Genomic DNA, 26,574 nt, shown 5'->3' with positions numbered 1-26,574 from the left:
TCACAAGTAGGCTTACATTAACACTGCAATGAAGTTACTGTGAAAAGCCCCTAGTCGCCACATTCTAGCACCTGTTCGGGTACACCGAGGGAGAATTCAGAATGTCCAATTCACCTAACCACGTCTTTTTGGGATTTGTGGGTGGAAACCGGAGCACCCGGAGGAAACCCATGCAGACATGTGGAGAACGTGCAGACTCCACACAGGCAATGACCCAAGCAGGAATCGAACCTGGGACACTGGTGCTGTGAAGCAGCAGTGCTAACCACTGTGCAGACCGCTGTGGGGCACCACTCCTCGCATCCAATTAATCAAAGATCTATTTATGCATACTATGTTTTCTGCCAGCCTGCCAATCTTCTATCCAGGCTAATATGTTGCCCCTACACCATGAGCTTTTATTTTCCACAATAATCTTTGATGTGGCACGTATCAAATGTTTTCTGGAAATCCACGTACAATATATCTACAGGTTCCCATCTTACTCCTTCAAAGAACGCTAAGAAATTAGTTCAACTTGATTTCCCTTTTTAAAAAAAATTTAGAGTACCCAATTCATTTTTTCAATTAAGGGGCAATTTAGCGTCGCCAATCCTCCTACCCTGCACATCTTTGGGATGTGGGGGCGAAACCCATGCAGACACGGGGAGAATGTGCAAACTCCACACGGACAGTGTCCCAGAGCCAGGATCAAACCTGGGACCTCGGCGCCGTTAGGCAGCAGGGCCATCCCACTGCGCCACCGTGCTGCCTTGATTTTCCTTTCATAAAACCGTGCGGACTCTTCCCGATTACCTTGAGTTTTTCTAAGAGCCCAGCTATGACCTCTTTAATGATCCATTCTAACACCTTTTCCACGACAGACGTCAAGTTAACTCCTCTTGTTTCCTGTTTTCTGTCTTCCTCCCTTGAATAGAGGGATTATGTTTGCGACTTTCCTGTCAGATGGAACCTTTCCAGAATCTAGCAGGTTTTCTAAAATTAATACCGTTACGTCTACTACTTCATTAGGTTCCTCTTTTAAGACCTTAGGATGAAGTCCATCAGGACTCGGAGACTTGGTAGCCTGCAGCTCCATTAGTTTGCTCCCTTCCATTTCCCTTGTGATTGCAATTTTACCAAGTTTGCCTGTCCCCTCCATCTCCCGATTTGTAGCTATTACTGGAACGTGTCTTGTATCCTCAATAGTGAAGGCAGAAGCAAAATATTTGCTCATTTCATCTGCCATTTCTTTATCTACTATTAACTCTCCAATCTCACTCTCTAAAGGACCAACATTCACTTTACCTACTTTTTTCCTGTTTAAATATCTGTAGAAACTCTTGCTATCCATTTTTGCATTTCTAATTAGCTTCCGGTTATACTTTAAATTTATTTCTCTTGATGAATCCGTTAATCATTCTCTGTTGTTCCTTATATTCTGACCTGCCCTCTGCACAGTTTATTGCTTTTTCCTTAAGTTTAATGTTTTTGCTAACTTCTTTAGTTAATCATGGACAATGGACCTCCCATTAGAAATTTTCTTTATAGGACCAATATACTTATTATGAAATATCCTCTTAAATGTCTGGCACTGCTTTTCTATTGATACCCATACCTAGTATTCCAATTCACTTCAGCTACCTCGGCTTTCATGCCCACCCATAGTTGCCCTTATTTAAGTTTAAAATGCAAGTCTTAGGCCCACTCTTCTCCCTTTCAAACTGGATATAAAATTCAAGCATATTGTGATCACTGCTACCTATGCATGATTTTATTCTGAGATCATGAATTAATCCTGCCACATTACACAATACAAAGCTGTTGCCCTAAGAAACAATCTTAAAAGTATTTTGAACTCCTCATCCAGGCTACTACTGCCAGTCTGATTTTACCAGTTTATGTAGATGTTTATTGCTGTTCCTTTGTCATAAGCACACAATAGTTCTTCTTGTATACTTTGTCCTACATTGTGGTCACTGTTGGGGGCATATAGACCACTCCACTAGTAACTTGTATCCGCTATTATTTCTCATCTCCAACCAAACCGATTCTACATCCTGATCTCTTGAACCAAAGTTATCTATAATGATTGTATCAATGCCATCTTTGATTAATAGGGCTGCCTCCCCACATTTAAAAAGCTTCCTATTCTTCTTGAATGTCATATACTCCTCTATATTCAGGACCCAATCCATGTCATCCTGTAACCAAGTCTCCGTAATGGCTATCGGATCATCAGGTGGTTTACTTTTGTTATGATTGCTCTGTGCATTCAGATACAGAGCCTTTAGTTTTGTCTTTGTTATCTTTTTAACATTTAGTCCTGATTCTTTGTGCATTCTTGGGTTTCTTTCTCTCCGTTCCTCCTTGCCATTGTCCGAACCTCATTTCCCATTTTGCTATTTTCCCCTCTTACCTTGACTCTACTCTTTGATATACCACATCTTTCCACATTTGACCCCTTGCCCCCACTATTTAGTTTAAAACACTCTCTACTTCCCTAGTTTGGGTGTAGACCATCCCAACTTTAAAGCCCCACCTTTCCTCAGTACTGGTGCCAGGAGGGCAGCATGGTGGTGCAGTGGTTAGCACTGCTGTCTCACGACGCCGAGGTCCCAGGTTCGATCCCGGCTCTCGGTCACTGTTTGTGTGGAGTTTGCACATTCTCCCTGTGTTTGCATGGGTTTCGCCCCCACAACCCAAAGATGTGCAGGTTAGGTGGATTGGCCATGCTAAATTGCTCCTTAATTGGGAAAAATGAATTTGGTACTCTAAATTTATTTTTAAAAAAGTACTGGAGCCAGTGCCCCACAAACTATACCCTCTTCTCGCACACCACGTTTCCATCTCTCTAATTTTATGTACCCTATGCCAATTTGCATATAGCTCAGGTAATAATCCAGAGATTGTCATCTTTAAGGTTCTGCTTTTCAATTTAATTCTTATCGCCTCATAATCTCCACATAGAACCTCTTTCCTAGTTCTACCTATATCGTTGGTGCTTACCTGGGCATGGACCATGGCAACTGGATCCTTCCCCTCTCACTGCAAGTTCCTCTTCAGCCCAGAACTGAAAACCCAAACCCTGCCACTGAGCAGGCAACACTGCCACCTGAATCTTGGCGAATCTCACTGCCATAACCCTTTGCCTTCTGAAACTGAGCTAATTTTAGATCTAACTTTCCCTTCAATGCCATGAATTTTAATTTATTGATCAGTATGTCTTCTGGGACTCCGTCAAAAGCTTGCTAAAATCCATGTACACATCAAATGCACCCAGATCAACTCTCCTTGTTACCTCCTCAAAAATGTTAGTCAGACTTGACCTTCCCGTAACAAATCCACATTGGCAGTCCTTAGTTAAACCCTGTCTCCCGATGTATTGGTTGATATCCTTTCACAATTTATAACTTGCCCATCACCAAGGTTAGACTGACTGGCCTGTAATTACTCAACCTATCCCTTCCTCCCTTTTTAAATAACGGTACAACATTAGCAGTCCTCTGGCACTCTGTAGCCAGAGAGGATTGGAAAATGTTGTTCAGAACTTTCTTCCCTTAGTAACGTGGGATATATTTCATCTGGATCTGGTGATTTCCCCCACTTTCAAGGATGCTAAGCATCTTAGTATGTTACCCTCACTAAGTTTATCAAATCCAGTATTTTGCAGTCCTCCTTAACTACAGTGTGTGCTTTGTACCTCTCTCTTGTGAAAACATTTTATTGATGACTCCATCATTTTAAAGAGTATGGAGGAAGACATAAAGGGTACTAATTGGTTTGGTTAGATTTATCCTGCTTTCTGTCCGTCTTCTTGGCTGGTTGGGTATCAGTGCCATAGCTATACTGTTAGGTCTTAGCTAGGGGTGCAGCTCCGGTGCATAGGCCTTCAACATTATATTTTGGAGATTGTCAAAGTTCATGTTTTTTGCGATGTCTGAGGCACCCAGCTGCATTCTAGTGTTATGTTTAGAACCAAATTGGCTGGATACTAGTATCTACGCTTGTGGGTTCTTTGTTTCTTCTTTCCCTCTTGGTGTTTAGTAGAGCATTTTGAGAGGTTTACCGCGTGTCGCTTTCTACTTGGATGACGTTTTGATCACAGGGGCGTCAGAGCAGGAACATTTAGAAAATCTTGAGGCTGTCCTTAGACACTTTTCGGAGGCTGGAGTCTGTTTACGTCGCACAAAGTGCGTCTTTCAGGCAAAGGAAGTAGTCTACCTGGGTTATCGGGTGAACCGCGAAGGTTTGCACTCCGTCGCAGAGAAGGTGCGCGCGATTCAACAGGCCCCCACCCCGACTGACACTTCGCATCTTCGTTCTTTTCTCGGTCTCGTAAACTATTCCGGGAAGTTCCTCCCTAATCTGGCAACTACGCTGGCCCCGTTGCACCTTCTGCTAAAGAAAAATCACACCTGGGTTTGGGGTCAGCCGCAAGAAACCACTTTCCGGCGGGTAAAACAACAATTGTCGTCGTCTGAATTCCTAACCCACTATGTTCCTGGAAAGCCTTTGCTCGTCACATGTGATGCATCCCCGTATGGTATTGGGGCCGTCCTGTCCCACAAGATGGAAAACGGGGCCAAGCGGCCGATAGCTTTTGCCTCCCGCACATTGACTGCAGCGGAAAAAAAGTATGCGCAGATCGAGAAGGAGGGCCTGGCAGTGGTCTTTGCGGTGAAACGTTTCCACCAGTTCATGTATGGCCGCCACTTCACTATCGTGACTGATCATAAGCCTCTGCTGGGACGTTTCCGAGAGGATAAGCCAATTCCGCCCATTGCTTCCGAACGGATCCAGCGCTGGGCTTTGTTGCTCGCTGCATACGAGTATTCTCTGGAGCACAAACCAGGAACACGGATAGCGAATGCCGATGCACTGAGCCGATTGCCGTTATCGACCGGCTCCATGTCGACCCCCACGACCGGTGAGGTGGTTGCAACCCTAAATTTTATGGACACCTTGCCTGTCACGGCATCACAGATTCGTGAGTGGAGCCAGTCCTGTCAAAGGTTCGGCACATAGTTCTGTATGGTGGGCAGCATAGACAGCTCCCAGGCAAGTTGCGGGCATTTTCTTCCAAGCTGTCAGAATTCGGCTTGGAAGACGGCATCCTTTTGTGGGGGACGCGTGTGATTGTCCCGGAAAAAGGACAGGAGCTGATACTAAGAGACTTGCACAATGGCCATCCAGGTGTGACCAAAATGAAAATGCTGGCCCGGAGTTATGTCTGGTGGCCAGGCCTCGACACCAACATTGAGAAGGTGGCCCAAAACTGCTCCATTTGCCAGGAGCATCAGATGCTTCCGCCGGTCGCGCCCCTACATCACTGGGAATGGCCAGGGCTGCCTTGGGCGCGCTTGCATGCGGATTTCGCCGGCCCTTTTCAAGGATCCATGTTCCTTCTATTAATCGATGCCCAGTCTAAATGGCTAGAGGTGCATAAGATGCTAGGCACAACGTCCTGCGCAACAATTGAGAAGATGCGTTTGTCTTTTAGTACGCATGGCCTCCCCGAGGTGCTAGTCACATCCGCCATAGCATGGTTGTCCCGGACATTGGCGCAAAAGTACGCCGCACACAAGAATGGCAGGGACATGGTTTTTCTCAGTATTGGCTGATTCGGCAGTTTGCGCCCGGTGACCCAGTGTTCATTCGGACTTTTGCTGATGGTGCCTAGTGGGTCCCTGGCGTAACCGTTCGCCAAACGGGCCCTATATCTTACCAGGTGCAAGCCCAGGGTCGTCTCCAGCGCAAACATGTAGACCACGTTCGGTCCAGAAGACTATCCTTTCCAAAGATTCCCCGCCCCTGGAGCTCATTTCTACAGCCACAGAGACCAGAGACAATGAAAAGTAGTCCTCACAATCTTCCTCTGGTGCCTCACTCAAAGCCTGCGCAGGTCGTTACAGAACCGCGTGGAGATAGAGACGGCGAGATGACGGAGGCAGCAGACTCTGACTCCGAGATGGAGACACAGGACGCATCACAGGGGGAATCCTCGGACCCACGGGCCGTGGATGTACAACCGTTTCGCCGCTCATCACGGAAGCGCCGGTCTCCGTCTCGTTACACGCCGCCTGATCAGGCGCCTCGTGCAAATGATGTCCGGCCTGCAGCAAAACGAGTTCGCCGCCTTCCTTCACCAGCGTCTTCAGTGGATTCCTTGGTCTTTGGGGGGGGCGTGTTATAACCTGCCTGCTTACCATTGGCTGGGCACTAATGACAATCCCACAATCCTGTGGGAGTATGAGCTTCCCCAATGACGGGGGCGGAGAAAACATTAGCAGACTCCCTGTATAAATAAAGCTGGCCAGTTTGGAACCAGCAGGAAAGTGAGCAGCAAGCGAAGTTGCTGCTGCTGCATATATGTTATTGTAAATAAATGTTATTTCTTTGTACCCTTAAAACTCGTGCTGGAGTCTTCGTGCTCTCACAAAACAATGTTTAAAGTGAAAGATACTGATTGTTGGTTCAGAGAGGCAAGCACAGGGTGATGAAGAGTTTCCTTGGTCTTATTTGACCTTGATCCGAGCTTTCATTTACCCCTCTGCCCTCATCTATTAGTGCAGTGTGTTTTTTCTACTATACTCGGTGGTGATAATGCAAAAGCCTAGGATGTGGATGGAATGATATGATTCTATGTGGGGCAATTCCACAAACGTGAACACCAGTCCCAATATTAGTGGGAAATACTTTGTATGGTTGTCTGAGATGAGAGTACATAAGACATGTCCTGATACAATGCCTGAATGAATATGATATGCTTCACAGCAACTTAGGTGGCATCAGCTTAAAGGTTATCACTTTTTTTTGGTAGTTATTTGTTGTTGTTTAGCTGTTGACAACTACTTTAACATTTGCTGTAAAACTATCCCCCTTCCTCCACCCACACCCTTTCACATATAGAATCGGTTTCCAATTGGGTTGCCCTGCATTTCTTCTAATCGGAAGAGGACAAACGGCATAGATGTTGAGAACCCAACCAGAAATATCCCAACAGGGGATGTACAGATCAAACTGTAAATGCTTAGCTTTAGTCAAAGATCCTGGGCGGGATTCTCCACTCCCGCGCCGAAGTGCCCGCGCCGTCGTGAACGCCGTCGAGGTTCATCTACACGCGCCAGGCCTTGTCGCCCGCGTAAAGGCGGCGCCGCATAGATGACGCGGCCGGCGCCGCATTACTGGCATCATCCGCGCATGCGCGGGTTGGCCGGTGCCAACCCGCGCATGCGTGGTTGCCGTCCTCTCTACGTCCGCCCGCAAGAAGATGGCGGACGGATCTTGCGGGGCTGCGGAAGGAAGGAGGTCCTCCTTCAGAGAGGACGGCCCGACGATCGGTGGGCACCTATCGTGGGCCACCCCACATTTCCGGTACCCCCCGGAGCAGGATCCCCCCTCGCCCCCCCCCCCCCCCCGCAGGCCGCTCCCCCAGCGTTCACGCACCGTTCATGACGGCAGCGACCAGGTGTGGACGGCGCCGGGGGGAACCCGCCGTTTTGGCCTGGCCGCTAGGCCCATCCGGGCATGAGAATAGCGGGAGTGCCGGAGAATCGCCATTTTGGGTGTCTCCGGCAAGTCTGCGGCCCACAGAACTCGACCGGGCCGTTCCCGCCGCTTGGGAGAATCGCGGGAGGGCGTCAGACCGGCGTCCCAGGAAATTTTGGCGGCCCAGGCGATTCTCCCAACCGGCGCAGGAGTGGAGAATCTCGCCCCATGTGTCTGCAGAAAACTTGCTACGTGTGACAAAAGTGTAGCCGATGCTACAATGGGAAATATAGCCCACCCCTATCCCATGTAGCACACACCATCAGTGGCATCCCAGGCTGCCAATTGTTCACCAATCAATTATATATAGATGCTTTAAACAGGAAACAGTTTGAAAGAAGAAAGAAAGATTTGCATTTATAGTGTTTTACACATTCAATTAAGAATAATATTGAGTGGGACCACCTCATGTGCAAGGATGAGCCTGATACAGTTTAAGGTGGTGCACAGGGTGCATATGACTCGGGCAAAAATGAGTGGGTTCTTTCAGGGGCTAGCAGATAGGTGTGGGCAGGGGCCAGCGAATCATGTGAACATGTTTTGGGGTTGCAAAAAATTGGGAAGATTCTGGGCGGGAGTGTTCGCAGTCTTAGCCAGGAAAGTGGTGGCGGAGGTGGTTCCGAACCCTTTGGTGGCAATATTTGGGGTCTCAGAGAAGCCGGAGCTCATGGAGAGGAGGACGGCCGATGTCTTGGCCTTCGCCTCTCTGATTGCACGGCGGCAAATTTTGCTGGAGTGGTGGTCGGCATCGCCACCGGAGGTAGCGGCTTGGTTGGGTGACCTGTACGACTTCCTGCGATTAGGGAAGATAAAGTGCGAGTTAAGGGGCTCTTCAGAAGGGTTTGAAGAAAGATGGAGGATGTTTGTGACCGTGTTTGAGGGTCTGTTCGTCGTGGGGGAGGGGTGGGTTGAAAAATAGGAAAAATCTGTACAGACTGTATAGTTGATTGTAGGGAAGCATGTTTCCCGGGGTGTTTGTTCGCTGTAATCTGTTTTGATACATGTTTGTAATAAAATACACTTAAGAAAAAGAATAACATTGAGTGATAAGTAAAATAAAGTTCTAACCTAAGAGCATCCCGTACCCTCCAAATAGATCAGATTAAAATGAGGCTTGGGTACTGATCAGAATGAGAAACCTGGGTTAATATATTTCTCTTAGCCCAAAGATACCAACAAAACGCTGACCTGACCAAGTCAATTATCTAAAGTGAGAATTGAACTTTGGATCAACATCTTCAACTGTCACAAAACCATCAGACGAGCATCAGTGGGTATGGTGAAAATATTAAAACAGTTTGCAGAAGTGCCATTTTCAGAACCACTCATTTACAACATGTAAGAAAAGAGGAATACAATTTTTGAAGAGTCAAATTCTGTTTATGGTTGTGATAATCCAGCCCTTTAGTAATTAATGTCCTGTATGATGTAATGAAATGATTTGACACATTCTGACACTTGTTTTAATGTTTTGACACTTGATGAAAAAATATGACTGATTTTTCTTTCTCTTATTCCAGAGCTGTTATTCTGCAAGCAGACAGTAAAAAAGAATGTGAAGAGGTAAGCTTTGAGGGTAGGCTTTCACAGTATTTGCATTTATTTCATGATGTAACTGTTTAAGTATGACCTTGCAATAGCATATGTTTGTATATATACTGTCATACTCATTATCACTTCTACAACATCATTTTTTTATTAAGTGCTGATTGCTCATTTGTAATCATTATGCTAATATTGTCAAAATTAAAAATACTAAGATACTATATACATTATAAAGCAAAGCAACCATTACTATGCTCCATGCTCCAAGGGAAGAAATGGATGAAGTAACAATGAAATGATGAACAAAAAGTTAGAAAAGTTCCCGATTATGTTATCAGACACATTTAATGTTATAATGCTTTGCGACACACAGGGGAGATGGTAGCATATTGGTATTGTCACTGGACTAGTAAACCAGAGACCCAGGTTCAGATCCCGCCACTGCAGACGATAACATTTGAATTCAATAAAAACCTAGAAGTAAAAGTCTAACGATGACCATGAAACCATTGTTGATTATCGGAAAAACCCATCTGGTTCACTAATTCCTTTAGGGAAGGAAATCTGCCAACGTTACCTGGTCTGGCCTACACGTGACTCAAGACCCACAGCAACGTGGTTGAGTCATAACTGGCCCCTTAAGGGCAATTAGGAATATTCATAGAAATTCATAGAATTTACAATGCAGAAGGAGGCCATTCGGCCCATCGAGTCTACACCAGCCCTTTGGAAAGAGCACCCTCCCATAGCCTACACTCTACCTAAGCCCACATCCCAGCAACCCCAACCAATCTTTTTGGACACTAAGGGCAATTTAGCATGGCCAATCCACCTAACCTATGATCTTTGGACTGTGGGAGGCAACCGGAGCACCGGAGGAAACCCACACAGACACGGGGAGGATGTGCAGACTCTGCACAGACAGTGACCCAAGCCGGGAATCGAACCTGGGACCCTGGAGCTGTGAAGCAACTGTGCTTGCTATTGCACTGGGCAATAAACGCTGGCCTAGCCTGCGACACCCACGTCCCATGAATGAATTTTTAAAAAGTTAATTATATACAAAATGTATATCGCTGCAATAGAAACCGTATTCCAGACAAAAGTCCCACTTTGTTAGGAATATAGGAAACACCAAAGGCTGAAACTGTCCACTTTGTTGTTTGGACAAGTTAATTTGGAAATTGTTGTTGAACTGAATAACCTGATACTTTGTGTACTGAAAAAGTAATTTATCTTGCCACACAAGCAATATATTGCGCAAAGCCTAATATTACATAGAACATAGAAAACATAGAAAATACAGCACAGAACAGGCCCTTCGGCCCACGATGTTGTGCCGAACCTTTGTCCTAGATTAATCATAGATTATCATTGAATTTACAGTGCAGAAGGAGGCCATTCGGCCCTTTGAGTCTGCACCAGCTCTTGGAAAGAGCACCCTACCCAAACTCAACACCTCCACCCAACACCAAGGGCAATTTGGACATTAAGGGCAATTTATCATTAGCCAATTCACCTAACCCGCACATCTTTGGACTGTGGGAGGAAACCGGAGCACCCGGAGGAAACCCACGCAGACACGGGGAGGACGTGCAGACTCCGCACAGACAATGACCCAAGCCGGAATCGAACCTGGGACCATGGATCTGTGAAGCAATTGTGCTATCCACAATGCTACCGTGCTGCCCTTAAGAACAAATAAATCTACACTATATCATTTTCCCGTAATCCATGTACCTATCCAACAGCTGCTTGAAGGTCCCTAATGTTTACGACTCAACTACATCCACAGGCAGTGCATTCCATGCCCCCACTACTCTCTGGGTAAAGAACCTACCTCTGATATCCCTCCTATATCTTCCACCTTTCACCTTAAATTTATGTCCCCTTGTAATGGTGTGTTCCACCTGAGGAAAAAGTCTCTGACTGTCTACTCTATCTATTCCCCTGATCATCTTATAAACCTCTATCAAGTCGCCCCTCATCCTTCTCCGCTCTAATGAGAAAAGGCCTAGCACCCTCAACCTTTCCTCGTAAGACCTACTCTCCATTCCAGGCAACATCCTGGTAAATCTTCTTTGCACCTTTTCCAGAGCTTCCACATCCTTCCTAAAATGAGGCGACCAGAACTGTACACAGTACTCCAAATGTGGCCGTACCAAAGTTTTGTACAGCTGCATCATCACCTCACGGCTCTTAAATTCAATCCCTCTGTTAATGAACGCGAGCACACCATAGGCCTTCTTCACAGCTCTATCCACTTGAGTGGCAACTTTCAAAGATGTATGAACATATACCCCAAGGTCTCTCTGCTCCTCCACAATGCCAAGAACTCTACCGTTAACCCTGTATTCCGCATTCATATTTGTCCTTCCAAAATGGACAACCTCACACTTTTCAGGGTTAAACTCCATCTGCCACTTCTCAGCCCAGCTCTGCATCCTATCTATGTCTCTTTGCAGCCGACAACAGCCCTCCTTACTATCCACAACTCCACCAATCTTCGTATCATCTGCAAATTTACTGACCCACCCTTCAACTCCCTCATCCAAGTCATTAATAAAAATCACAAACAGCAGAGGACCCAGAACTGATCCCTGCGGTACACCACTGGTAACTGGGATCCAGGCTGAATATTTGCCATCCACCACCACTCTCTGACTTCTATCGGTTAGCCAGTTCGTTATCCAATTGGCCAAATTTCCCACTATCCCATGACTCCTTACTTTGTGCAGAAGCCTACCATGGGGAACTTTATCAAATGCCTTACTAAAATCCATGTACACTACATCCACTGCTTTACCTTCATCCACATGCTTGGTCACCTCCTCAAAGAATTCAATAAGATTTGTAAGGCAAGACCTACCCCTCACAAATCAGTGCTGACTATCCCTAATCAAGCAGTGTCTTTCCAGATGCTCAGAAATCCTATCCTTCAGTACCCTTTCCATTACTTTGCCTACCACCGAAGTAAGACTAACTGGCCTGTAATTCCCAGGGTTATCCCTAGTTCCTTTTTTGAACAGGGGCACGACATTCGCCACTCTCCAATCCCCTGGTACCACCCCTGTTGACAGTGAGGACGAAAAGATAATTGCCAACGGCTCTGCAATTTCATCTCTTGCTTCCCACAGAATCCTTGGATATATCCCGTCAGGCCCGGGGGACTTGTCTATCCTCAAGTTTTTCAAAATGCCCAACACATCTTCCTTCCTAACCAGTATTTCCTCAAGCTTACCAATCTGTTTCACACTGTCCTCTCCAACAATATCGCCCCTCTCATTTGTAAATACAGAAGAAAAGTACTCATTCAAGACCTCTCCTATCTCTTCAGACTCAATACACAATCTCCCGCTACTGTCCTTGATCGGACCTACCCTCGCTCTAGTCATTCTCATATTTCTCACATATGTGTAAAAGGCCTTGGGGTTTTCCTTGATCCTACCTGCCAAAGATTGTTCATGCCCTCTCTTAGCTCTCCTAATCCCTTTCTTCAGTTCCCTCCTGGCTATCTTGTATCCCTCCAATGCCCTGTCTGAACCTTGTTTCCTCAGCCTTACATAAGTCACCTTTTTCCTCTTAACAAGACATTCAACCTCTCTTGTCAACCATGGTTCCCTCACTCGACCATCTCTTACCTGCCTGACAGGGACATACATATCAAGGACATGTAGCACCTGTTCCTTGAACAAGTTCCACATTTCACTTGTGTCCTTCCCTGCCAGCCTATGTTCCCAACTTATGCACTTCAATTCTTGTCTGACAACATCGTATTTACCCTTCCCCCAATTGTAAACCTTGCCCTGTTGCACGTACCTATCCCTCTCCATTACTAAAGTGAAAGTCACAGAATTGTGGTCACTATCTCCAAAATGCTCCCCCACTAACAAATCTACCACTTGCCCTGGTTCATTACGCAGTACTAAATCCAATATTGCCCCTCCTCTGGTCGGACAATCTACATACTGTGTTAGAAAAGCTTCCTGGACACACTGCACAAACACCACCCCATCCAAACCATTTGATCTAAAGAGTTTCCACTCAATATTTGGGAAGTTAAAGTCGCCCATGACTACTACCCTATGACTTCTGCACCTTTCCAAAATCTGTTTCCCAATCTGTTCCTCCACATCTCTGCTACTATTGGGGGGCCTATCGAAAACTCCTAACAAGGTGACTGCTCCTTTCCTATTTCTGACTTCAACCCATACTACCTCAATAGGGTGATACTCCTCGAACTGCCTTTCTGCAGCTGTTATACTATCTCTAATTAATAATGCCACCCCCCCACCTCTTTTACCACCCTCCCTAATCTTATTGAAACATCTATAACCAGGGACCTCCAACAACCATTTCTGCCCCTCTTCTATCCACGTTTCTGTGATGGCCACCACATCGTAGTCCCAAGTACCGATCCATGCCTTAAGTTCACCCACCTTATTCCTGATGCTTCTTGCGTTGAAGTATACACACTTCAACCCATCTCCGTGCCTGCAAATACTCTCCTTTGTCAGTGTTCCCTTCCCCACTGCCTCATTACATGCTTTGGCGTCCTGAATATCGGCTACCTTAGTTGCTGGACTACAAATCCGGTTCCCATTCCCCTGCCAAATTAGTTTAAACCCTCCCGAAGAGTACTAGCAAACCTCCCTCCCAGGATATTGGTGCCCCTCTGGTTCAGATGCAACCCGTCCTGCTTGTACAGGTCCCACCTTCCCCAGAATGCGCTCCAATTATCCAAATACCTGAAGCCCTCCCTCCTACACCATTCCTGCAGCCACGTGTTCAACTGCACTCTCTCCCTATTCCTAGCCTCGCTATCACGTGGCACCGGCAACAAACCAGAGATGACAACTCTGTCTGTCCTGGCTTTCAACTTCCAGCCTAACTCCCTAAACTTGTTTATTACCTCCACACCCCTTTTCCTACCTATGTCGTTGGTACCAATGTGCACCACGACTTCTGGCTGCTCCCCCTCCCCCTTAAGGATCCTGAAGACACGATCCGAGACATCCCTGGCCCTGGCACCCGGGAGGCAACATACCTTCCGGGAGTCTCGCTCGCGACCACAGAATCTCCTATCTATTCCCCTAACCATTGAATCTCCTACAACTATTGCTTTTCTATTCTCCCCCCTTCCCTTCTGAGCCCCAGAGCCAGACTCAGTGCCAGAGACCTGGCCGCTAGGGCCTTCCCCCCGGTAGGTCATCCCCCCCAACAGCATCCAAAACGGTATACATGTTTTGAAGGGGAACGGCCACGAGGTATCCCTGCACTGTCTGCCTGTTTGTTTTTTTCCCCCTGACTGTAACCCAGCTATTCTTGTCCTGTACCTTGGGTGTGGTTACCTCCCTGTAACTCTTCTCAATCACCCCCTCTGCCTCCCGGATGATCCGAAGTTCATCCAGCTTCAGCTCCAGTTCCCTAACACGGTCTTTGAGGAGCTGAAGTTGGGTGCACTTCCCGCAGGTATAGTCAGTGGGGACACCGGCGGTATCCCTCACCACCCACATCCTACAGGAGGAGCATGTAACTGACCTAGCCTCCATCCCCTCTTACCTTACAGAATATAGCTGCTGTGTGGACTAACTAGATCTCCGCCCTCCGACTCTGCTCCCAGTCAGCTACACTTCCTGTAAACTCCTTGCTCTCTTCGCACTCTTTGCGGAAATGTCGGAAACAAAATGAAAGGAGCACCTTACTCCCTCCTCACCTAACTCCCTCGGTCACCAAACTCTCACTATCGCACTCAAAAAGCACCAAATTCAGCACTCAGTGCAAATATTACATTGTTCTTAGAAAACATTCTATCCAGCGTACAGTAAACATCGCTGCAGAGATCAGTTGCCCATGTCAAAGCATCCGTGTGTTCTGTGATAGCAAAGCCACGACTTAGAGCTCAATTGAATTTTTAATATCTAAAACTCTGATCTTGTGTCATTGCCATTCACTTGATATATGCCTAAACAATTGATTATTAGTAAAGGTTTTGCGAATTGTCAGTCTTTCCTGTGCCATATGTTGATTCCACTGCTTTGTTCGTAAACAGTACATAGAGATGCTTATTTTAGTAGTAAATTCATGATCTAAATATAATAGAAAGTGTTTTTTTTTAAGTCTGGTCTTATTAATGAAAACATCCATGTTCTATGATGGGAAGAGAATATACTGTGCTTGTTGCTTTCTAGATCATACATGTTATATTTCTTGATTTTTTTTTGCAGTGGATTACAACAATCAATAACATTTCCAAACGTATCTACCTTAGCGAAAACCCAGAAGTAAGATTGCATGTTATGATGACTGATAGTGTCCTATATGCATCAATTAAGTTAAAGAATCAGTAAGTTCCAGGAGGCATTTGGGTCAAAGCATGCCTTGAGCTATAAAATGTCATAAGGCCACAGGATCTCTTTTCCAATTATTTATGTGAAATCACTTTGTTGATTAAAATCTGTAATTCAGTTACAGATTTTCCATAACATGGAAACATGAATTTATTGAGCATTGGTTCTTCTTTGGGAAACTTATATTTTAACAAATGCTTTGCTATATAAAATTCAAAGGACCCAAGTGCCTAATCCTTAGAATTAAATTGAGATGGGCTAAGGAAGGATGTGCTGGCCTTGGAAAGGGTCCAGAGGGGGTTCACAAAAATGGTCCCTGGAATGAAGAGCTTGTCATATGAGGAACGGTTGAGGACACTGGACACAAAATAGAAAGTGCATGTCAGAAAGGCAAGGTCACAGTGATCATGGGGGACTTTAATATGCAGGTGGACTGGGTAAATAATACTGCCAGTGGACCCAAGGAAAGGGAATTCATTGAATGTTTACAGGAGGGCTTTTTGGAACAGCTTGTGATGGAGCCCACGAGGGGACAGGCCATTCTGGACTTAGTGTTATGTAATGAGCCAGGCTTGATTAAAGATCTTAAAGTAAGGGAGCACTTAGGAGGCAGTGATCATAATATGGTCGAATTCAATCTCCAATTTGAAAGAAAGAAGGTAGAATCAGATGTAAAGGTGTTACAGTTAAATAAAGGTAACTACAGGGGCATGAGGGAGGAACTGACGAAAATCGACTGGGAGCAGAGCCTAGTGGGAAAGACAGTAGAACAGCAATGGCAGGAGTTTCTGGGAGTAATTGAGGACACAGTACAGAGGTTCATCCCAAAGAAAAGAAAGGTTATCAGAGGGGGGATTAGGCAGCCATGGCTGACAAAGGAAGTTAGGGAATGCATCAAAGCAAAAGAGAAAGCCTATAATGTGGCAAAGAGTAGTGGGAAGTCAGAAGATTGGGAAGACTATAAAAACAAACAGAGGATAACAAAGAGAGAGATAAGGAAAGAGAGGATCAAATTTGAAGGTAGGCTAGCCAGTAACATTAGGAATGATAGTAAAAGTTTCTTTAAATACATTAAAAACAAACGGGAGGCAAAAGTTGACATTGGGTCTCTCCAAAATGACGCTGGTAATTTTGTGATGGGAGACAAGGAAATAGCCGAGGAACTGAATAAGTACTTTGCCTCAGTCTTCACAGTAGAAGACATGAGTAATATCCCAACAATTCCGGAGAGTCAGGGGACAGAGTTGAATATGGTAGCCATCACAAAGGAAAAAGTGCTAGAGAAACTAAGAGGTCTAAAAATTGATAAATCTCCGGGCCCAGATGGGCTACATCCTAGAGTTCTAACGGAGATAGCTGAAGAAATAGTGGAGGCGATGGTGATGATCTTTCAAAAGTCACTGGAGTCAGGGAAAGTACCAGAGGATTGGAAAATCGCTGTTGTAACCCCCCTGTTCAAGAAGGGAACAAGGAAAAAGATGGAAAATTATAGGCCAATTAGTCTAACCTCGGTTGTTGGCAAGATTCTAGAATCCATTGTTAAAGATGAGATTTCTAAATTCTTGGAAGTGCAGGGTCGGATTAGGACAAGTCAGCATGGATTTAGTAAGGGGAGGTCTTGCCTGACAAACCTGTTAGAGTTCTTTGAAGAGATAACAAATAGGTTAGACCAAGGAGAGCCAATGGATGTTATCTATCTTGACTTCCAAAAGGCCTTTGATAAGGTGCCTCACGGGAGACTGCTGAGTAAAATATGGGCCCATGGTATTCGAGGCAAGGTACTAACATGGAGTGACGACTGGCTGTCAGGCAGAAGGCAGAGAGTTGGGATAAAAGGTTCTTTTTTGGAATGGCAACCGGTGACGAGTGGTGTCCTGCAGGGTTCGGTGTTGGGGCCACAGCTGTTCTCTTTATATATTAACGATCTAGATGACGGGACTGAGGGCATTCTGGCTAAGTTTGCCGATGATACAAAGATAGGTGGAGGGGCAGGTAGTATGGAGGAGGTGGGGAGGCTGCAGAAAGATTTAGACAGTTTAGGAGAGTGGTCCAAGAAATGGCTGATGAAATTCAACGTTGGCAAGTGCGAGGTCTTGCACTTTGGAAAAAAGAATAGAGGCGTGGACTATTTTCTAAATGGTGACAAAATTCATAATGCTGAAGTGCAAAGGGACTTGGAAGTCCTAGTCCAGGATTCTCTAAAGGTAAACTTGCAGGTTGAGTCCGTAATTAAGAAAGCAAATGCAATGTTGTCATTCATCTCAAGAGGCTTGGAATATAAAAGCAGGGATGTACTTCTGAAGCTATATAAAGCATTAGTTAGGCCCCATTTAGAATAATGTGAGCAATTTTGGGCCCCACACCTCAGGAAGGACATACTGGCACTGGAGCGGGTCCAGCGGAGATTCACACGGATGATCCCAGGAATGGTAGGCCTAACATACGATGAACGTCTGAGGATTCTGGGATTATATTCATTGGAGTTTAGGAGGTTGAGGGGAGATCTAATAGAAACTTACAAGATAGTTAATGGCTTAGATGGACGTAAGGAAGTTGTTTCCATTAGCAGGGGAGACTAGGACCCGGGGGCACAGCCTTAGAATAAAAGGGAGTCACTTTAGAACAGAGATGAGGAGAAATTTCTTCAGCCAGAGAGTGGTGGGTCTGTGGAATTCATTGCCACAGAGGGCGGTGGAGGCCGAGATGATGAGTGTCTTTAAGACAGAAGTTGATAAATTCTTGATTTCTCGAGGAATTAAGGGCTATGGAGAGAGAGCGGGTAAATGGAGTTGAAATGAGCCATGATTGAATGGTGGAGTGGACTCGATGGGCCGAATGGCCTTACTTCCACTCCTATGTCTTATGGTCTTATGTACTCGTTGGAGTTTAGAAGGATGAGGGGGGGGCTCTTATTGAAACTTACAGGATACTGTGAGGCCTGGATAGAGTGGATGTGGAGAGGATGTTTCCACTTGTTGGAAAAACTAGAAGCAGAGGACACAATCTTAGACTAAAGGGATGATCCTTTAAAACAGAGATGAGGAGGAATTTCTTCAGCCAGAGGGTGGTGAATCTGTGGAACACATTGCTGTAGAAGGCTGTGGAGGCCAAATCACTGAGTGTCTTTAAGACAGCGATAGATAGGTTCTTGATTAATAAGGGGATCAGGCGAAGAAGGCAGGGGAATGGGGATGAAAAAAATATCAGCCATGATTGAATGGCGGAGCAGACGTGATGGGCCAAGTGGCCTAATTCTGCTCCTATGTCTTATGGTCTTATGGCTGTTTTTTTTTAAAAAAAGAAACACAAGAAAAGTAGGAGAGGTAATAGAATATTATCATTTATTGTGAGGGGAATTGAACACTATAGAATCATAGAATTTACAGTGCAGAACCTATGGGGAATTGAATACAAAAGGAAGGAGGTTATGTTGTACAGGGCGCCAGCGCGACCACATTTAGAGTATCGTGTACAGTATTGGGCATCTTTTTAAGGAAGGATGTAAGTGTGTTGGAAGCAGTTCAGATTACTTTTACCAGGTTAGTACCTAGAATCGGCAGGTTCCCTTATGAGGAAAGGTTTGACAGGCTAGGCGTATCTGCTCGAGTTTAGAAGAGTCAAAGGTGACTTGATCGAAATATACAAGATCCTGAGGAATCTTGACAGGGCAAATGTGGATACGATGAATCTAGAGCTAGGGGGGGTCACTGTTTAAAATTAAAGGGCGTCCATTTATAACTTGAGATGAGGTGAAATCTTTTCTCTGAGGATCGTGAGTCTTTGGAACTCTGTTCCTGAAAAGATGGTGGAAGCAGAATCTTTAATCTTTGAATATTTTTAAGGCAGAGCTGGAGAGATTATTGATAAGCAAGAGGGTGAGAGATTATTGGTGGTAGGTGGGATGCAGGTTTGAGGTTACTATCAGATCAACCATTATCTTAATAAATGGTGGAGCAGAATCGAGAGATCTGAATGGCCGACTGCTGCATGTTCATATAAAACTGTATTATGGGACACCCTTGTACAGTGACAGAAACAATTACAGCTTTATATCCTGTTCTGCAAACAATCAAAACTGAACAGATTACACAGTGATGGTTTATAACACACTGTAGTAGGCAGAGCAAGCTCTGCATTATATCCAGTTTACAATATAGATGATTTGGGGAATTGTTACTAAATATGAAAATATTTCATTTCTGTGCACTAATATAGCCACAATGAACATAAAAATGATTATAAAAACAAAACTCCAAACAATTGTTAGTTTATTCAACATTAACTGTTTGAATGTTTTTTTCCCAATGCAAATACCATATAAACCTTTACATGTCCATCCAAGCAGGTATATTATTATTGCAGGTAGACTCTGTGGCGCACAACGACTCCGTGAGATAAATAGAGTGAAGTCGATGAGGCTTTATTAAGCGTGTCTGTTCCCCAGCAGCCCGATAGTAAACTGGCCTGCGGGGGAAGGCACCGGCTTCTTATACTTCGCCTTCAGGGCGGAGTATGAGGTCAACGGCCAACCAGGACCCGGGATCTGTCAGCCAATGACATTAGGGCTTCCAGTCCCACATGACCCCCAATACATACTACCACATTCTCCCCTTATCAAAAATGAACCCGGCGGGGTGATGCTTCGTATGGTGGTAAGGGTTTACAGTACTGGTCCTGGGAGGATAGAACAGTTACATGGTAGTACCGTATTGGACAGTATCGTCCTGTTACAACTATTTACAGAGGATATAGGAAAAACAAAATGTTCATTGGACAGTCCATCTTTGTTTTACATCGACGCCACGAGTCGGTCGGGCGGTCTGGTCGTCCGTGTCGATCGCCTCGGCCCCGGCGGTGGTGGTGGTGCTTGTACCAGCGTTGTCGCCTCCGGGAGCCGCACGGTTTCAGCTGTCGGTGCAAAGGGGAGGGGGACTGGTCCTCCTGGGAAGGGGGCGGTCGCGGGGTGCGGCGGTGGCAGGAAGGGGGGCGGTTGGGTTGATGGTGCCGGGGGGGTGTGCGTGGTGCCGGCGGGCGCCAGATCCCGCAGGGAGACCGTGTTCTGTCGGCCGTCGGGGTACTCCACGTAGGCGTACTGGGGGTTTGCGTGGAGGAGGTGAACCCTTTCGACCAACGGGTCCGCCTTATGTGCCCGCACGTGCTTTCGGAGCAGGATGGGTCCTGGGGCCGCCAGCCAGGTCGGCAGCGACGTTCCAGAGGAGGACCTCCTAGGGAAGACAAGGAGACGCTCGTGAGGCGTTTGATTAGTGCTCGTACATAATAGCGACCGGATGGAGTGGAGAGCGTCCGGGAGGACCTCCTGCCACCGTGAAACTGGGAGATCCCTGGACCGTAGGGCCAGTAGGACGGCCTTCCAGACCGTGCCGTTCTCCCTTTCTACTTGCCCGTTCCCCCGGGAGTTGTAGCTGGTCGTCCTGCTTGAAGCTATGCCCTTGCTGAGCAGGAACTGGCGCAGCTCGTCACTCATGAAAGAGGACCCCCTGTCGCTGTGGACGTATGCGGGGTAACCGAACAGTGTGAATATGCTGTTCAGGGCTTTAATGACTGTGGCCGCGGTCATGTCGGAGTAGGGAATGGCAAAAGGGAAGCGGGAGTATTCGTCCACTACATTAAGGAAATAACGCGTTGCGGTCGGTGGAGGGGAGGGGCCCTTTGAAATCGAGACTGAGGCGTTCAAAGGGACGGGAAGCCTTAATCAGGTGCGCTCCATCTGGCCTGAAAAAATGCGGTTTGCATTCTGCGCAGATGTGGCAGTCTCTTGTGACTGTACGGACCTCCTCTAAGGAGTATGGGAGATTGCGGGACTTGATGAAGTGGTAAAACCGAGTGACCCCCGGGTGGCAGAGGTCCTCGTGGAGGGCTTGGAGGCGGTCAATTTGTGCGTTGGCACATGTCCCGCGGGATAGGGCATCAGACGGCTCGTTCAGCTTTCCGGGCCGGTACAAGATCTCATAGTTGAAGGTGGAGAGTTCGATCCTCCACCGCAAGATCTTGTCGTTCTTGATCTTGCCCCGCTGTGCATTATCGAACATGAAGGCTACCGACCGTTGGTCAGTGAGGAGAGTGAATCTCCTGCCGGCCAGGTAATGCCTCCAATGTCGCACAGCTTCCACTATGGCTTGGGCTTCCTTTTCCACTGAGGAGTGGCGGATTTCTAAGTGTGGAGGGTTCGGGAGAAGAAGGCCACGGGTCTGCCCGCTTGGTTAAGGGTAGCCGCTAGAGCTACGTCAGAGGCGTCACTCTCGACCTGGAAGGGGAGGGACTCGTCGATGGCGCGCATCGTGGCCTTTGCGATGTCCGCTTTGATGCGGCTGAAAGCCTGGCAAGCCTCTGTCGACAGCGGGAAAGTCGTGGTCTGTATTAGGGGGCGGGCCTTGTCTGCGTACTGGGGGACCCACTGGGCGTAGTATGAAAAGAACCCCAGGCAGCGTTTCAGGGCTTTTGGGCAGTGCGGGAGGGGAAATTCCATGAGTGCGCGCATACGTTCGGGGTCGGGGCCTATTATCCCATTGCGCACTATGTAGCCCAGAATGGCTAGCCGATCGGTGCTAAAAACGCACTTGTCCTCGTTGTACGTGAGGTTCAAGGCTTTGGCAGTCTGGAGGAATTTTTGGAGGTTGGCGTCGTGGTCCTGCTGATCGTGGCCGCAGATGGTTACATTGTCGAGGTACGGGAACGTGGCCCGTAACCCATGTTGATCAACCATTCGGTCCATTTCCCGTTGGAAGACCGAGACGCCGTTTGTGACGCCAAAAGGGACCCGTAGGAAATGGTATAACCGCCCGTCTGCCTCGAAGGCTGTGTACTTGCGGTCACTTGGGCAGATGGGGAGCTGATGGTAGGCGGACTTGAGGTCCACGGTGGAGAAGACTTTATACTGGGCAATCCGATTGACCATGTCGGATATGCGGGGGAGAGGGTACGCGTCTAGTTGTGTGTACCTGTTGATGGTCTGGCTATAGTCAATGACCATCCTTTGTTTCTCCCCTGTCTTCACTACTACCACCTGCGCTCTCCAGGGACTATTGCTGGCCTGGATTATGCCCTCCTTTAGTAGCCGCTGGACTTCGGAGCGAATGAAGGTCCGGTCCTGGGCGCTGTACCGTCTGCTCCTAGTGGCGACGGGTTTGCAATCCGGGGTGAGGTTCGCAAACAAGGACGGGGGTTGCACCTTGAGGGTGGTGAGGCCGCAGATAGTGAGTGGGGGTATGGGGCCGCCGAATTTAAACGTAAGGCTCTGTAGGTTACATTGAAAATCTAAGCCCAGCAAGGTGGGGGCACAGAGTTGGGGAAGGACGTTAAGTTTGTAGTTTTTGAATTCCCTCCCCTGTACCGTTAGGGTAACTATGCAGAATCCTTGGATCTGTACGGAGTGGGATCCTGCAGCTAGGCAAATCTTTTGTGCGCTGGGGAAGGTAGTTAAGGAACAGCGTCTTACCGTGTCGGGATGTATAAGACTTTCCGTGCTCCCGGAGTCGACTAGGCATGGCGTCTCGTGGCCGTTAATTAGGACCGTTGTCGTCGTCGTCTGGAGAGTCCGGGGCCGAGCCTGATTGAGTGTAACCGAAGCGAGCCGTGGTTGTAGTAGTGGGGTGGGGTCCATTGTTGCCGTCCAAGATGGCGTCGGGGATGGACAAAATGGCCACCCCATACCTCGCCCGTGGCTGAGGGGTCACAGGATGGCGTCGGGGGTGGACAAAATGGCCGCCCCCATGCGTCGTACAGGTCGGGGTCGGTCCAAGATGGCGGGGCCCCTCCTCCCCTCGTGGTGGTCGGGACCCAAAATGGCGGCGTCTGCGGGTCGCACATTGAGTGCTGGGGGGTCTGGGGGGCGCTAGGACCGCGCGGAGTTCCTGCATTGCGAGCGCCCGGGCCGCGGGCGCTAGGACCGCGCGGAGTTCCTTGGCTGCGAGCGCCAGGGCCGCGGGCGCTAGGACTGCGCGGAGCTCCCTCGCCGGGGACAGCGGTGGTCGGGGCCCAGGCCGGCGGGTCAGTACTGCGAGCGCTGGGACCGTGAGGAGCTCCCTCGCCGGGGACGGAGGTGATCGGGGTCCAGGTAAGTTGTATTGCCGGCGGGTCAGGCGTGGGGCGCGGGACGGGGGTGAGGGCCCAGGTCGGCGGCGCTGGCGGGTCAGGCGTGGGGCGCGGGACGGGGGTGAGGGCCCAGGTCGGCGGCGCTGGCGGGTCAGGCGTGGGGCGCGGGACGGGGGTGAGGGCCCAGGTCGGCGGCGCCGGCGGGTCAGGCGTGGGGCGCGGGACGGGGGTGAGGGCCCAGGTCGGCGGCGCCGGCGGGTCAGGCGTGGGGCGCGGGACGGGGGTGAGGGCCCAGGTCGGCGGCGCTGGCGGGTCAGGCGTGGGGCGCGGGACGGGGGTGAGGGCCCAGGTCGGCGGCGCCGGCGGGTCAGGCGTGGGGCGCGGGACGGGGGTGAGGGCCCAGGTCGGCGACGCCGGCGGGTCAGTCGTGGGGCCGCGAGCGCTGGCACCGCGCGGAGCTCCCTCGCCGGGGACAGCGGTGGTCGGGGTCAAGGTAGGTGGCGCCGGCGGGTCAGGCGTGGGGGCGCGGGACAGGGGTGAGGGTGGTGTTCGGGATGCGAAAAACCCCCTCCTCTCCGTGGAGAGTGTTGGCCGGCACCCAAATCGGGAGCGCCGGCGGCGGGTTGTACATGGACTGCGGGGAGGGGGGTTGGGGAGCGTAGGCGGCGTGCAGGGCTCCCAGTTCTCCCGGGGCCGCGGTGGTCGGGACCCAAAATGGCGGCGCCTGCGGGTCGCACATGGCGTGCTGGGGGGGTTGGGAGGCATAGACTGCCTGTAGGGCTCCCTGTTCTCCCGGGACGGCGGCGGCCACGCGGGATCGGCACACCACCGCATAGTGGCCCTTTATCCCACAGCTTTTGCAGATGGCTGCGCGTGCCGGACAGCGTTGTCGGGGGTGCTTCGCCTGGCCGCAGAAATAACAGCGGGCGCCCCCGGTGCGACTTGGCGTTTGGACTGCGCAAGCCTGTGGGGTGTCCGGGGGGGGGGCGGGGGTAGGGGGTTTGCTGCGGCGGGTACGTACGGGGCCCAATGGCCTACCGCGCGGTCGGGGCCGTAGGCGCGGGTATTACGCGCGGCTACGTCCAGCGAGGCTGCCAGGGCCCGTGCCTCTGAGAGTCCTAGTGACTCTTTTTCTGGAAGTCTTTGGCGGATTTGGGAGGATTGCATACCTGCAACAAAAGCATCGCACATTAACATGTCCGTGTGTTCGTTTGCGTTCACCGACGGGCAGCTGCAGGCTCGTCCCAAAATCAGCAGCGCGGCGTAGAACTCGTCCATCGATTCTCCGGGAGCTTGCCGTCTTGTCGCGAGCTGGTAGCGAGCGTAGATTTGGTTAACTGGGCGAACGTAGAGACTTCTCAGTGCTGTGAAGACCGTCTGGAAATCGCGGGTGTCTTCAATGAGGGTGAAAATCTCCGTGCTCACCCTCGAGTGCAGGACCTGCAGTTTTTGTTCGTCTGAGACTCGGCCTGTGGTCGATGTGATGTAGGCCTCAAAGCAAGTCTGCCAGTGTTTGAAGGCTGCTGCCGCATTCACTGCGTGGGGGCTGATCCTCAGGCATTCTGGAATGATCCTGAGCTCCATAGTCCTTTTTAGGCACGCTTAATAAATTGTGGCGCACAACGACTCCGTGAGACAAATAGAGTGAAGTCGATGAGGCTTTATTAAGCGTGTCTGTTCCCCAGCAGCCCGATAGTAAACTGGCCTGCGGGGGAAGGCACCGGCTTCTTATACTTCGCCTTCAGGGCGGAGTATGAGGTCAACGGCCAACCAGGACCCGGGATCTGTCAGCCAATGACATTAGGGCTTCCAGTCCCACATGACCCCCAATACATACTACCACAGACTCTTAATAGAGAATTGTAGGAAAACCGAGCTTTGCTAAATGTAAAATGCCAAAAGTATTAAGGAAACCGAACCGTTTGATATGGATGCTGTGCAGTACTATGCGTTTGACTGAATTGCCTCACAATCATTTTGTAGGATAAAGGATTAGGGCGGCACGGTAGCACAGTGGTTAGCAATGTTGCTTTACAGCTCCAGGTTCCCAGGTTCGATTCCTGGCTTGAGTCACTGTTTGTGCGGAGTCTGCATATTCTCCCTGTGTCTGCATGGGTTTCCTCCCGGTGCTCCGGTTTCCTCCCACAAGTCCCGAAAGGCGTGCTTGAACAGGATATTCCGAATTCTCCCTCTGTATACCCGAACAGGCGGCGGAATGTGGCGACTACGGGCTTAACTTCATTCCGGTGTTAATGTACGCCTACTTGCGACAATAATAAAGATTATTATTATATATTACCGTTCCACAGAAATGCTAAATCTTTAGCCCTTTTGGGACAAATAACCTTTGGCTGAAAAATGCTAATTAAGAGTTCACTTGTTCAGTGAGCTCCTAAATAACCCTAGGCTCTGACTATGTAATGAAATGTTTCCGAAATCAGTGGAATAATTAATTAGCAAGTAACATAGTTATAGCCCTAGAGATTGGATAATTTGCAATGTACATGGAAACAAATTGCATCAAACCAAAGCCACAGCAGTCACTTTTGTGATCTATTGAGCACAAATGGCTGAAAGCAAGTTCTGAAGTATTCTCTTCAAGCATTGTTTTCAACTTCATTGTTTCTGTAACCTGAGGTTTGTAGTTGGCTGTATTATGTGAAATTTACCTTTGTCACTGAAGACTTTATTGGCAGGCAGCAGTTATTTTGTGGCCTTCTAGCATTGTTCACCATTGCCTACTGGTGAGTTGGCAGTTATGGAAACCTGCAGCATTCAAAGATAAAACAATAAGCTATTCTTTGTTCTTATTACAGGAATTGGCTGCTCGCGTAAACCAGTCTGCTCTGGAGGCTGTTACACCCTCCCCTTCATTTCAACAAAGGCATGAAATGGCAAGGCCTACAATGTAAGCAGAAATTAAACCTCTTCAGAATCCAACTCCAGAATGAAAACATTATGTATAAAACACACAAAAACAGAAAATGCTGGAAATACTAAGCAGGTCAGGCAGGATCTGTGGTGAGAGAAATAGAGTTGACATTTCGGATCCATTGCCCTGCATTAGAATTCCAGAACTATTATTGGCATATTCTAT

The 26,574-nt window shown here is 48.3% G+C and overlaps 1 protein-coding gene across 3 annotated transcripts in view; it reads left to right on the top strand.

The window, feature by feature from the left end:
- The window catches only part of appl1 (adaptor protein, phosphotyrosine interaction, PH domain and leucine zipper containing 1), a 106,845-nt gene that overhangs the window by 53,775 nt on the left and 26,496 nt on the right, over positions 1–26,574 (top strand). For all 3 annotated transcript variants that reach the window (XM_072472441.1, XM_072472440.1, XM_072472442.1), the window contains 3 exons: positions 9,051–9,093; positions 15,303–15,359; positions 26,294–26,385. In XM_072472441.1, the coding sequence (XP_072328542.1) occupies positions 9,051–9,093; positions 15,303–15,359; positions 26,294–26,385 (192 nt within the window). The remainder of the gene's footprint in view (positions 1–9,050; positions 9,094–15,302; positions 15,360–26,293; positions 26,386–26,574) is intronic.

Source organism: Scyliorhinus torazame, chromosome 13 (genome assembly GCF_047496885.1).
Source record: "Scyliorhinus torazame isolate Kashiwa2021f chromosome 13, sScyTor2.1, whole genome shotgun sequence".
NCBI classification, from domain to species: domain Eukaryota; kingdom Metazoa; phylum Chordata; class Chondrichthyes; order Carcharhiniformes; family Scyliorhinidae; genus Scyliorhinus; species Scyliorhinus torazame.
The sequence above is the reverse complement of the archived record's forward strand: the minus strand, read 5'-3'. Positions and strand labels throughout refer to the sequence as shown.